This window comes from Hesperophylax consimilis, chromosome 28 (assembly GCF_061612785.1).
Source record: "Hesperophylax consimilis isolate HC1 chromosome 28, BYU_Hcon_1.0, whole genome shotgun sequence".
Lineage (NCBI taxonomy): Eukaryota > Metazoa > Arthropoda > Insecta > Trichoptera > Limnephilidae > Hesperophylax > Hesperophylax consimilis.
The window spans coordinates 15577573-15592560 of record NC_142863.1 but is presented as its reverse complement, the minus strand read 5'-3'; the positions used below and the strand labels follow the sequence as shown (position 1 = coordinate 15592560).

At 33.6% G+C, this 14988-nt stretch overlaps 1 protein-coding gene across 1 annotated transcript in view; it reads left to right on the top strand.

Annotated features, from left to right (window-relative positions):
• TfAP-2 (transcription factor AP-2) overlaps window positions 1–14988 on the top strand; it is a 116890-nt gene that overhangs the window by 92582 nt on the left and 9320 nt on the right. The window contains exon 6 of the mRNA XM_089648980.1: window positions 5847–6036. Within this exon, the coding sequence (XP_089505106.1) occupies window positions 5847–6036 (190 nt within the window). The remainder of the gene's footprint in view (window positions 1–5846; window positions 6037–14988) is intronic.

The following is a 14988-nucleotide window of genomic DNA, read 5'->3' as shown; positions in this document are numbered from 1 at the left end:
CCATTCCTCTCAGGTTATGCAGAGAGAATGGAATGCAATGGAACTCGATCTTAACGCGAAGCTTAATGCTAAATCACTATTTTGATTAAACTTTATAACGAATTGGTGTATATTATGAATACCAAAAAATATGCTTTCGATAAATTGAAGGTTTTTCTATCGTTTCGCTTGAGTAGAATTCAAATAAATAAATAAATTACTCAATAAAAAATATAAATGTAAACTACTAAAAAAAAAAAAATTTCAATAGAAATGTGTGAACGCGTAAAGGAAACAACCTTAAAAAAAATACAGTATTATAACTAAGATTATCTGTGACAGTTGATCAACTTTTTTGCTCTCTTATAAAATTATTTAAAAAATAAATAAAAACCAGTGTTGTGCTTGAAATCGAACGTTTCTAGACTCCGTTTGTCAAGCGATTTTAATGTTTATTACCTACAATATAAGGTATACCAAGAATATATACATTTTTGGCTTGTAGCTTCCTCTTAACACGGAGTTCCCACTTCCTTAAAAATATTATTTTTTCATTTGAATACTGCACAAGAATTCCAAATGCCCAGACCCAGTGGGACTATAGCATCCCCAATTTTGAAAGTGTTGTGAGGCTAAAGAAATTAGGGAAGGGAAAAATGTGTAAGAAAGGAAAGTTTGTGACTTGTAACAGTTCTCCCAATTATAGACATTTTTACTAAGTCACCTCTTTCCAACCAGAGATTATTTCTCTAATACATTTTTGTAACCCTTATTTGTACATTAAAACTACACAGGAAGTTGCGAGGAAAATACTTTTCTCCGTAATATGTGTCATCTTTGGGGATGCTGTGTTAAGAGTCTTTTTGAGGAGTTTTGTGGCAATAACGCACACACACGCCAACATGTACACATTTCTCTGAAATTGACATTACAGCAGTTAAGGCCCCGTAGTAAGCGTTCAAATATGGTTTGAAATGGAGATATGCTAATACGAATGTTAGAGGGAACGCACTTTTGTTAAAAAAACTATAATAATTAAACGAAAATTATTTAATAAAACACGAATCATAACAAATTAAATAACAGATCAAAACGTGTTTCAAATAATTTTCGGAGCTTACTTTGAAATTTTTTTCTATCGAGTTAATTTCACATAATTAACGTTGCGGCATGACAAATGTATAGATTTCATCTTCAAAAATAACTTTTTTTTTTAAACTTAAAAATGAGTTAACGAGAAACTTCGGTAGAAATTGGGTATGCGAGGGCTTAATATACGAAATAAATGTCGGTCCTACCCGATCGGCATTTTGCGAGGTTGATAGAGATATCCACTCCAGTTCCTACGTAGGAACGAATTTTTAATCAATCCATAATATTATTTTGTCTATAAACAATTTGTTCTTACGTCATCTCTTGGGGCATATTGTAATTTAATATTGTGCCGATCGTTAGTTAAAGTTCACAGCTTCATTTATGTGTTAATGTTATTATATTGATCGTAGATCCATTGCACATTATCAGTGTGAGGAGTTTTCTGTTTAGCGGGAGATAAATGGACCACTATTATAGAAAATGTAATGCATTTACCTACTTCATGAACATGATAATATTAATACGCGCATTAGATAAACCATTGCACTATGTACAAGTCTTAAAAAACTTTGCCTACGAAATGAAAAACCGCTTTCCTTTGCGACCGACTTGCGTGGATTTTTTTTTATTAATTGCCTATTCTCGGCAATATCCTAGCCTAGCCACCTGTGCATAACAGCCTTTATCAAGAAATTACCTGTACTTGTGACAATACATTTTATTTCTCTGCCAATTATTTTATAGATAAACGGGTTGCGAAACTCCAAACACAACTGGCATGCATTGGAAAACATTAACTAATAGAAAATTCATAGTTAAAAAGTTACTGCAGCTCAATTTGAAATAAGAATTATTCGTATGGCAACTAGAGATATTAAGAACTCAATTTTCAAGCTTAATTCCTATAGGAAGTTTGCTTTCATCAGGGCACTTAAGGAATAAACTTATATAATGTTTTTGGGGTGTATTCGTGAGCCGTATAATAGAAAAACCTAAAAAATTTAAATCAAACATTTTTTCGACACATGGGAAGTTTAGGAAACAATATTTTGCTGTGATAAATTTGCCACAACATTTGTAAATGATTTTTTATTGTTCTTTAAAGTTTTTCCCGTTAAACTATAACTGAGCAGTTTGTCAACAGTATGTACATGTTCAATTACAGAGTAAATATGTATACTTAATATTATTACCAATTATAAATATACATAATATTGTTGCTATTTATTAGATATTCAGATTATTACGAATAATCTAAAATAACACTAAATCTACATGCCAATAAATAAAAACTATTGATTAATAGTGATGATTAGTATAAAGTATTTCTTCTTAGTTCTATGAGCCATGTTTTCAACATATTAGAATCAGAACTCCATTATGAACTACAGGGTTTTCCAATAAGAGGTGTTATTTTGAATAGCCCGCTATTTCGGTAGATGTTACTTTTGAAGCTATAATATTTTGACATTTGACAAGTAGAAACTACGCCATTAATAAAAATGGAACGATACACGCTTCAACAACGCATTGAAATTATAAAAATTCACTTTAGTGAATCAAATGCAAATCATTTTGAGTGATGAGGCCCATTTCCACCTCGGTGGCTTCGTCAACAAGCAAAATTGTCGCATCTGGGGCTCGGAAAACCCAAGAGTTATTGTTGAAAAGCCTCTTTATCTCCTCTCTCTCGTCCGGCGGAGTCATTAGACCTTACTTTTCGAAAATGAGGCTGGAGCAACAGTTACGGTGAATGGATTGCGCTATCGAGAGATGATTAATGATTTTTTATTGCCAGAATTGGATGGTTTTGATCTGGATCACGTTTACTTTCAACAAGACGGCGCTACGTGCCACACAAGCAACGAAACCATTGATCTTTTACGATTGAATATCAAAATAACACCTCTTATTGGAAAATCCTGTACATGAATCTATTTGGGAATTTTCAATTTTTGATGTTACTTTGCAACATGTTGTACATTTTGGGCACGTTATATTCTATGTAATGCGAAAACATTTTCACGTAAAAATCACACAATCATCCATACTTTCCACCTGAACCACTAAGTTGAAAAAATCAGAGATCTTGGAGAACTTGACTCTAAATTATTATTTCAAAATCACGTTGAACACATCTTAGAAAAACCTACAAACAAATGAGGTTCATTCTAGGCATCGAAAAACCATTGTATAAACCTTTAACACTAGAACTACTATATATGGCATTCGTAAGATCTCATCTCAAAATTAAAAAGAATGTAGCGAATTGGATAAAAAAGCCACCTAAAATCGCACTCAATCTGTCAAAATAAACAATAAATATAGCGATGAAGTTACATCTGATTATGGAATCCCACAAGGTACGCTAATGGGTCCAATATTATTCATTATATATGTAAACGGGATGTTTTCTCAATCACTTCATGGTAGTATAACCTCTTATGCTTCATGCTTATGCATCATTGAAACTGACAATACATGGGAATTAGTAAAACTAAAAGCAACAGAAGACATAAATACTGGTTTGACATAAACTTACCATCTCTAAATTGAGAAAAAACTCATGTTAAACCATTTGTCATTTGCATCTTCTGTCATTTGGAATCCTCAATATAATTAAAAAAATATTAAACAAAAAATTGAGACAACTATCGTACGGCTTTGAAAATCATCAATGTAACCCTATCACTCTTTACAAACTACTACTTTACTACAACATTACCCTTACAATGTATTTAAACAATAATAATGTTTTTTCGTTGATCTATCCTTTTGAATTTTTTTTAAACTTTAAATTTAAATATCAACTTTCTTCCTAACCTGTAATTATAAAAAATATTGTAAATGGAACTTAACTGGTGTAGTGTATGTAATATTATCGTGCCTTTATAGTAGTGTGTAGGGTAGTATGCAATAATACTCTTAGGTGATTTATTGGGGAGCTGTTTGTAACAAAAGAGGCACACAACTAATATGCATCTCCTTTTATAAGATCTTGCAAACATTCCATCTCGCTTGCACTCATCCACATTCGTACAGATATCACACTGGTTTATTTTACACTCAACATCATAAATGCAAAATTAATTCACATGTTTAACTGTGTGTTTTCGAAATATGTTCAAATAAAAAATAAAAATAAATTGCGCTGCAAAAAATTCCTACTTTTTATAATCTGGTATTAAGGCGATGCACTACGTCGTGTAATATTTTAAATTGAGCCGCTATCAATAATAACCCTTACGTAGATGGCGATAAGGTTTAAATTCCCGCTTAACACCATCCGCCTGTTTTGATTTATGCAAGAAAAAAAACATGGCAAAAAAGTGCCTTTTATTTTATTTTGTGGATGTTCAGGCATAAATATTTAATTTTTTTTCGATCATTTTATAAATAACTTAATTTTCCACATTATACAATAAAATCATAACCGAAAATGGGTTTGTAAGTAGGAGATTTTGAACTTTAAAGCAGTTTTCATAGGCCTTATACATTATTTTTTCTGGGCTTATAAAAAGACTCGCAGTATTTAATTAAAGCTTCTGAAACATTTCTAGGCGACCAAATTTTCAAACCAAAAACAAATGATTTCGCATTACTACGTATGGCATCGCCTTAAACGGAAAGGAAAGAACAAAAATGTTATAAACATGATATTTAGTCAAAAATGCCCATAAAGGTGCTAAAATGAAAGGGTACCATATGAATAGTGAAAAGTGAAGTAGATGGGGAAGTGGAACGTTGCGTTGGTACGAAACATGGTTAAAATTATTTATTAAATGGCTGTCTTTCTCTAGGGCGATAAATAGTTAATAGTCTCTACAACTTGGTCAATAACGTCATTATATTATATTCCACACTATCCTCCGTCCATGCTGACATTATGTACGTACATAATAATTTATAGCCCAGTAATTGATATGGGGAGTTTAGAAATTTCTACACGCCTGGGCGATATGTTAAATACGGTTCTCGTATGTATACAATGAGTATATAAATATCAACAGCAGGTGTCTGCATATAATTATGCTAGGATAGTGCTTACCATGTATTATATGTCAGTTACTCTTGTTAAGGCTACGATTTGATATGTCGTATTTAAATTTTAATCGGCTGATCATTGTTTGGTATTTTTTGCAATGAATTTATAAATAATATATCACCGTGTTACGAGACGAAGTATATCTTTGAAGACTACTCAGAGTACGTCATGCCTACACTATGTGGAGGATCTTTTTGAGGAGAGGATGAAGATCTTGAAGAGATCCACGTGATAGGAGGAAGAACACACAGAGGACAGCAAATTGTTCCACAGCCGAGTTGTTGAACTCAAGTACTAGATATAGAAACGATCTGTTCTCATGTCACAAATGTCAACAGTGTTCAAATGTTTCCTGAAGAGATCAATGACGCTACTTCCTCAGAGCATCTTTCATTGAAATACCAGAAGAATAAGAACAGCAATTCAACCTGACGCCTGTGCTGTAAAGAGTTGCAATCTATTTGTCAAGATAAGGAGACCGGCCATTACTTCAAGGAGTCATGGCTTACAAATATTTTGGGACTTCAGATCAGAGGCAACTGAAAAAATTCAACAATGGGATGGACTTGCGATTTGTACAGGGTCAGCAGTAAGTACTATTGTACAGCTTCTAGGAGGCTAACTTACTCAGGCTTCGATAAAGCTTTCGTGGTCACTTAGAGTTACACCAAGCATATCAATGGAAGGTTTTTTTTAATAGAATTTTAATCATATTCCCTTGTTCCAGGTATGAAAGGAAAGGACATGGGCGGCTTGGGTGGGGGCGGGTCTCCCTCCGACGTATTCTGCTCCGTCCCTGGGCGGCTGAGCCTGCTCTCCAGTACCAGCAAGTATAAGGTCACGGTGGCGGAGGTGCAGAGGCGATTATCGCCCCCCGAGTGCCTCAACGCGTCCCTTCTTGGAGGAGTTTTAAGAAGGTAAGATTTTTTAATTGTATTTCGAATAGGTATTCAACTGCGACATGTTATTTTTATGTTTCATAAAAATCTTCTGAGGTCAGGGAAATTTCGAACGAACAGCCAAATGCCCTAATCTATCCATTCCAGAAGAGGAAGCATCCAAAATAGTCTATCATCAAATCAACCATCTCTCACCAAATCAGCCTCATAAATTTATTTATTTATAACTGAAAGTCAACTTCTTCGATTTCGGAATAAAACTATAGATTTGTGTAAAAATCAATTCCACTTTTAAATATCTTTGTCCAATTAAATATGTTTTTTAGTTTCGTGTAGTAATTACAATTTAGTATCTTGTAAAGTACTAATTACAATTTATTTTCGTGTAAAGTAGTAATTACAGTTTACTTTCGTGTAAAGTAGTAATTACAGTTTAGTTTCGTGTAAAGTAGTAATTACAGTTTAGTTTCGTGTAAAGTAGTAATTACAATTTAGTTTCGTGTAATGTAGTAATTACAGTTTAGTTTCGTGTAAAGTAGTAATTACAGTTAACACAATGAAAACCTTCGGTAAATGCCTTTAAAAACTTTAACGCCTTTTTGTCTTTGTTTGCGTTCAAAATTTTATAATTTTTAATTGCTGACATCGATTTTTAATACTAAAATCTGAAAGAATCTTTTGTCTGCTTCCAAGAAGAGTATTTTATTTTAAATTTCGTTCAAAAACATCGAATTTATTTGAAATCAAATGTAATGTGAAAAGTTTTCTGACAATTCTCGTATGAGGCTAGCATTACACTTGTAAGTTTTTTCGTAAATTTACGACTTCTAGCCAATGGGCGCATTGGATTTTCAAAATGCAAGATGCCCATTGGCTAGAAGTCGTAAATTTACGAAAAAACTTACAAGTGTAATGCTAGCCTGAGACGTACATTGCAAAATATCAGAGGCTTTGGGGCTTAATATATTTCACCAATTCACTTACGATTCAAGATAATATCGCAATCCAAATAAGACATCAACGGGTTATTTGATAAACAACGGCGTGGATTAAATAAATAACGGCGATGGTCTTAAAATGTAATGGTGCATTCCCAAGATGGGTCCATTTCGCCTCTTCGCTTTTATCCCGACATAAAAAGTGCTGTCAACTCAATCAGAGGGCTGGCTGCTGGCAGGACTGATGACGCATCCCGTTACTTCACGGAACCATCGACAGATGGCGTTTTATGTTTAAAATGCAAATCATATTGGGTGGTTTGCATATTCGATGGCCAATCGAAAGGCTGAAAGAATTTTGATATACAATGGTTATCACTGGTGAAAGAATTCTGAATCGGAACGTTGCTTGAAAATATTCTAGCTGCGTTTGTGATCAGATCTGAATAGTCAGGTATTCCCCACCTTCCTTTTTCCTATCTACCCTAACACACCCAATGATTCTGACGGCCTCCGTGGTCGTGGAGTAAGGCTCTCGACTAGCAAACTGGAGGTAGCGGATTCAAATCCCGGCAAATATTTCACAATTTACTCAATTAAAATATTATATAGTATATTTGAGACACGTTCTAGAGCGTACGATACTCTCAGTATGGCTCTGGTGTAAGATACTTTCCAGAGTGGAAGATACTACCAGTATCGCCCTGGTGTAAGACCACCATTCAGAATTGAAACGTTGCTCCAAATGGCTTTAGCCGTGTTTAGTGACTAGATCTGAATAGCCAGGTACTTCCCCACCTTCCTCTTTCCCTTCCCCACTTACCTTCAGCCTCACAACATCCCCCAATTGGGGATGCCATAGTCTCACTGGCTCCAGACGGGAGCAGTTGGGATTCTTGTGAGGTATTCACTATAAAAAAAAAAAAAAAAAAAAAAAAAAAAAAGACAACCGTTCAGAATAGAAACGTTACTCGAAACGGCTTTTGCCGTGTTTGGTGATCACATCTAAATAGCCAGGTACTTACCCAGCTTCCTCTTTCCCATCTCCTTCCCCTCCCCACAACATTCAGCCTCACAATGTACCCCAACTGGGGATGCAATAGTCTTACTGGCTCCAGACGGAATAATTTCCTCGCAACCTACCCCAACAAACGGGACTCTTGGGCGGTGTTCACATTAAAAAAACATTTTGTTTAATTTTTAATAAGAACCTGTTAGTTATATTGTTGATCTAAGTACGTATATATTTAATGCATTGGAAGATAGATTACATCTCAAAGAGTTTTAAGAATAATTATCAATAATAACGTGCAAATTAAAATTAAAATAATTGTATAATGGTATATGAATTCCGCCATCTTGAAATAGTGACAGTTAAGTTTAACCACCGCCATCTTTTATTAATACAAGCCGTGCTGTAGAAAAATAACTGACAGTTAAAAAGACCTGTTTTAGGATTTTTTCACTGGGTTTATATATACATAATGTCCGGGGGTAAAGTGCTCTAATTTCGGAGGATGATTCTACAGGATTTTAGAAGTAGAAAAGATGAATTACTCTTTTCGAAATTCTAACGTTTTAAGGTTAATTATTACCATTATATGAATTGATTCTAATGTGAATTAAAGTTAATTGATTCCTTTATAGTGAAAAATATTTTAGTGTGGGAAAAGTATGTAGGAGTTTCTAAAAAAGTTATTTATCATTTTTATATCTTCCATCGTGTAGAATCATCTTCAATTTAGTGAACTTTACCCCCGGACATCCTGTATAGTGTTATAGGTTAGTAGCAGGGATCAATACCAAACTCTGCTAAACCCAGTGCAAAAGTCCGAAAACAGATATCTTTAACTATCAGTTCATTTTCTACAGCACGGCCTGAAAACTGGCGATGGTTTAACATATTTATCGTAGTACTGCATCCCTTGAATTTGTAAAATCCTCTGGTCGATATTAATCGAGAAGAATCGATTTGAATTACTTCCATTTTATTTCTTAATGCATATTTGTGTTGATAAATCGTATTCAAAATATTATTTATAATCGAAATTCGATAATTAATTATTCATTGATTCAACTTCCCATGTCAGCCTACCTACAAGCAAATTTTTCATAGTATTGTGTTTGACTTCAAAATAAGTTGTTACATTTCGATGTCTCTAAGGACAGCTATGAATTAATGTTTAAAATGTGAACCCATTCTAATATGAATTAATTCTAAAGTTAATTGATTAATTTATTGTGAATCTATTTTTTTGTAACGCCTTTTTATACAGTTTTTTTTTATTACATTATGTACTCCTCATTGTGGGCAATGAGGAGTACATAATGTTATATGGTAGTTAGTCCCATAATTTCGAAACTGAAATAAATCCCGACTTCTATATTATGTAATGGAATCCGAAATCTTATCATTGTAAAAAATTCTGGACTATGAAGCGCATCACTTAAAATTTATACAGAAATACCAAGTTAGTTAGAATCCTTCTAGCTGACAGTGCCATATTATTTTAGATCATTTAACAGAGTTTTATAGTTCCAAAGAGAAAATTAAAGAGAATGAATTCTAAAGTAAATGAATTCTAAAGTGAATTAATTCTTAAGTGAATTAATTCTAAAGGGAATGAATTCTAAAGTGAATGAATTCTAAAGAAATTAATTCTAAAGTGAATGAAATCTAAAGTGAATGAATTCCTAAGCGAATGAATTATAAAGTTAATAACTTCTAAAGTGAATGAAATTGTTTACTGAGAGAGAAGACATGAAAGCGAGACAACTGCGGGTACCTATGTATATAAAGAGTATGTAAGGTTGTCCGGCGTCTCTTGTCACCCGAAATAATAAATTGTGTAACATAGAGCCGCTTGACTACTATTCCGCCATCTCATTATCATTGTAAAACCTTAATGTAAAGTCATAAAGGGCCATTACACAAAAAACCGAATAAAACAAAATTTTGATAAAATAATTGTTAGGTTAGGTATGTTTTTCCTTTACTTTTATTAAATTTCACAGTAAAACTCCCTCATTGTAAACTAATACCACATAATACGCGGTAACCGAATAAAAGAACAAAGACATGACATAACACGATAAAATAATAGCAAGTTAGTTATGTTTTTCGTACACTTTTCTTCGCTGTTCTGTTTTGTCGTGGAACCTTGTGAATTACAGTCTAATGAATAATATTTTTATTAAGGTGAAGACATCTCACGCACCACACTTTAAAAATCTCCAAATAGATCATCGACCACCTCATATATAGACAATCTGGCCGTGCAATCTACGAACCCGTTCGCAAAATGCTCGCTGGTTGCTGGTGCCACGGCTGACCTGAATGCAGATGGGCATTTAATTGACGAGCAACCATCAGTCTCGCTCGACTTGGTCGTGTACCTCAGCGCGTAGCACAGCATCCGTCAACGGCTCTGGTAATTGGAGGGTGGGGAAAGTGGCCTGGCCGAAACGCAACAGTGCCGTATTGAGGAAAACGGTTACATGACCAAATAGAACAGTGAAAAAACAAATGTTGAAATTTATGTTCATTTTGCACAAATGCTCAGCAAACAATTTCAATTGTAGGTATTGTGTATTCAGTCATTTATCCAAACTTTCATTATTAATATTAATCATAGAGAGGTACTTTTAACTCCACGGCTCTCTAAAATCAATAGGGACGGATTCTTGACGGTTACACCAAAACAAAACGCTGATACCCATACCAATTTCACTAATTATGATACTGAAATTAAGAGGATTAATGCTTGCAGCGCGGTATCACAATAAGACAACAATATCTTATCATCAGCGGTTACAAATCCGGGGAATTCACGGCGTATTCTGGAGTACCACAGGGATCAAATCTAAGGCCTATACTATTCTTGCAATAATAATAAAATACAAGTATCGTCGTATCTCTACACAGCATCCCCAAAGACGACATAGGCACTGTGGAAAATTATTTTCTTCAAGGACTAAAAAGCAGTTAAGAGTACCTGACCGCCGTTTTCCACTTCGTCCCTGGCAACAAAGCGTTTATCATTTAAAGCAGTACGAAGGAAACGAGTTAATTGATTTTTGCTACCGCTAAAATAATACCCTCGATAATCAACGTAATCATCGTCGAAGCAGTTTAATACGGCAATTAATTTTCACAATAATTAACAGTAGGCAGAGGTGTTTTTGCGTCAATTTTCTTTCATATCAAACTAATTTTACGTAATTAAAAGATCCCAAGGTGGATATTAAGTAAAAAAAAATATCGGGATAATATCATGGCCATATAAATTTTAAAAAGTTTTAATGTAAATGGCGACGTTTTTTTTAAGGAAAGAACCATTCTCAGGTTACACTTAGAAAAATTGCTAATATTGAATATGCCAATTTATTAAGATTCAAAATTGTACGTAATCCGGTTAAAAACGGGATTGCAGGCCTTTAATTTCGTAATAAACTTTCAGTTGAACGCGCGTGTGTTATCGCGATTTCGGAACGCGCGTTCATAAAAATTCTAATATTTTCGCATTTCGTCATTTTATATCAGGACACATGCAAGTGCGTGAACACGTGTCCCGATATATTATAAAAGTTTAATAGTAAACGACTTGCAATCCAATTTATAAGAGGAAGCTACAAACTAAAAATTGTGTATATTCTTGGTACCTATAGGTACAAAGATATTAGAAGAACGAGATATGCTATGTTGGCCGCCGGACCGTAGCCGGAGTACTACCTAATTAGGGTACTTTGAACGGTATCGGGACGTGTACGCACAGAAATCTGTTCTATGTATTAGTGCGGATACCTTAGCGTAAGCGAAGGTGTGCAGTAGTATTGGTGAACAAAACCGGCGACACTCGGCAAAACAATTCCACTCAGTACGAACTGCTCATAGCACATCTCGTTCTTCTAATATCTTTGTATAGGTACCTTATATTGTAGGTAATAGGCACTAAAATCGCCTGACAAAGGGAGTCTAGAAACGTTCGATTTCAAGCACAAAACTGATTTTTATTTATTTTGTAAATAACTTTATAAGAAAGCAAAAAAGTTAATCAAGTGTAACTGTCACAGATAATCTTAGCTATAATACTGTATTTTTAAAAATTTGTTTTCTTTACGTGTTCATACATTTCTATTTGCAAAAATATATTTTTTAGTAGTTTACATTTATATTTTTTATTGAGTACCTAATTTATTGTTTTATTTGTATTCTACTTAAGCGAAACGATAGGAAAACCTTCAATTTATCTAAAGCATAGTTTTGGTATTCATAATGTACACCAATTCGTTATAAAGATTAATCAAAATAGTGATTTAGCATTAAGCTTCGCCTTAACCGGATTTGTCTCCGTGTAGTCGTGAATCAAAATCATACATTTATCCATCATAGATGATTTGAAATAGACCAGAATAAGTACCAACTTTCCAATAAAATAATAACTCATTAGGTAGGTATCTACCTATTTACTATAGATCGATTTATATTTTTAAAAAAAGAAGATATGATATGATCTTGTATGATAAGTTGGTAGTTAGGTACTTACCTATAAAATGAACTCGACCACATTCTCCGGGCCTAAATAATGTATGCAAATACGTGATATGTAAATATGATCGAGGTAGGTACCTACTAGGTACTATCTAGTAGCCTTTAATGTATTTTTAAGACAATGACGTGCGCAGGTAGGTACTTTCAAATAAATAGAACTGCCTTCAATAATTTTAACAAATTAATATTAGTTTGTTAAATGTTTGGGCCGTCAAAAACCAAAGGCCAAAAACTGTTAAAAATTAGGTTTGTTTATCTTTCGACTGACCGAGATTAATAATTAATATTTACGGACAGAACTAGGTTAGGGATGTTTATTATTATTCAAAATGGCGCTGATCTAAAATTATGACGGTCATCAAATTAACATGACAAGAGTTTTAAATATCCCAAATTTTACGTCAATGATTGGAAAAGGAGGTGATTAATTTCACAAAACTTATATGGTAGGTACTTCGCCACAATTATGGTCCAAATACTCACGCGCACGAAAACATCGTTTTTTGACACGTGAGTGACATCTAGTTATGACAGTTAACACACTATGTGACAGATACAGATTCGATGATAGTGTTGTGGTTTGGAAACTCTTATCCGTTATACTTCAGCGATCAGTGTAGGGATCAGGTGAAGGTAAAGGTAGAGGGGAGGGGTAGGAAATGGGGAAGATAAATGTGCAGAAACATGGCCAAAGCCATTTCAAGCAACAATTCATGTTGCACTTCTGAATGGTGGTGTTACACCAGGGCGATATTGAGAATATCTTCCACTCTGGAAAGTGCCGCAAATATACCATATATTATTTTTAATAAGTAAGCACTAGCAAGGAAAACCTTTTTCGGACATAAATATTTTGGAATCTATAATTAAGGCGATGCCATACGTAGTAATGCAAAATCATGTGTTTTTGGTTTGAAAATTTGGTCGCCTAGAAATGTTTCAGATGCTTTAATTATCTAAATACTGCGAGTAGAATACATCTTGATCTTTGAAATAATCAAGTATTTTTTAGATAAGTCTTTTTATAAGCCCAGAAAAAAATAACGTATAAGGCCTATGAAAACTGCTTTTAAGTTCAAAATCTCCTACTTACAAACCCTTTTTCGGCTATGATTTTATTTTATAATGTGGAAATTTAAGTTATTTATAAAATGATCGAAAAAAATTAAATATTTATGCCTGAACATCCACAAAATAAAATAAAAGGCACTTTTTGGCCATGTTTTTTTCTTGCATAAATCAAAACAGGCGGATGGTTTTAAGCGGGAATTTAAACCTTATCGCCATCTACGTAAGGGTTGTTATTGATAGCGGCTCAATTTAAAATATTACACGACGTAGTGCATCGCCTTAAAACTCACAAATGAGTGATTTTGGACCACATTTCTGTAAAATCATGCAACCTGTATATTTTTTGTGCTCGTAATTCTTACCATAAGAAATATACCGCGGTATGATATTTCAATGGTGGTTGATTACATTTTAATGAACGACAAACATTGAACAAGATTTCTAACTAAGAACTTGATGAAATAGTATCCTTCAACGGAGTGTTAATCAACTAAAACTGAAACGTCTGAACGAAGTATTATTCTGGAAAATATACAAGCGCGATTAAATTGTACTCCAGATCATAAGTAGGTAACTAAGCACTAGTGAACAACCCTGTAATGATTCATATTTAAATTTAGTCATCATTACACGAACGACTTTCTAAAGCGTATTTAATATATTCCGACATTAGAGATGGAAACGTAGCAATATATTAATTCTAAAACATTCGTCTCTGTAGGAGCAAAATTCAATAATTACATCTAGATTAGGGCGTAACCCCAATAAATAGAGGCTGCCATCTTTGAAGTTGATTTTGACGCGAGTTTAAATATGGAACGTCGTTCTTATAATATTAATGGAGCTTAGTGTTGCACGTCGAATTTTAGCATGAGTGATTTTTAGGTACCTACTTAACTTTTTTCATTCTTAATAATTCATTTGAATTTTTTTTATATTTCATCCCGTATCCGGATATTAAAGGGGTACCTATAAAAATAATTACTACCACCAAATTTAGAGTGATTTATAATCGAAACACCAGTCAAGACAGAAACAAGTCTAAAAACTTTTTATTTTATTTTATAATCATACCATTTCCATAAATGTATAAATAACTCATTCGAAAAACTCAAACAACTGTCGTCCAAATATCGCAGAATTTTCTTATGTAAATATTGCTTTTCAGTAGGTACAGATATGGAAATTCAAGAAGGTTGTTTTGTAACTTTTGTTATGATATTAAAAAAAAAATAATCTCAAATATCTCAATTCACTTATTTGGACTTGTATTTGTCTTGTTCAAATGATAAATCGTACGGTAAAAATTCAGACTATTCAGTTTTTCGTAAATCGACCTCTCTCCCTCGTATTATAGACGACTAAGGGCTATTTTGGCGTAATTATCTTAGAAGTCATTTAAATATTCAC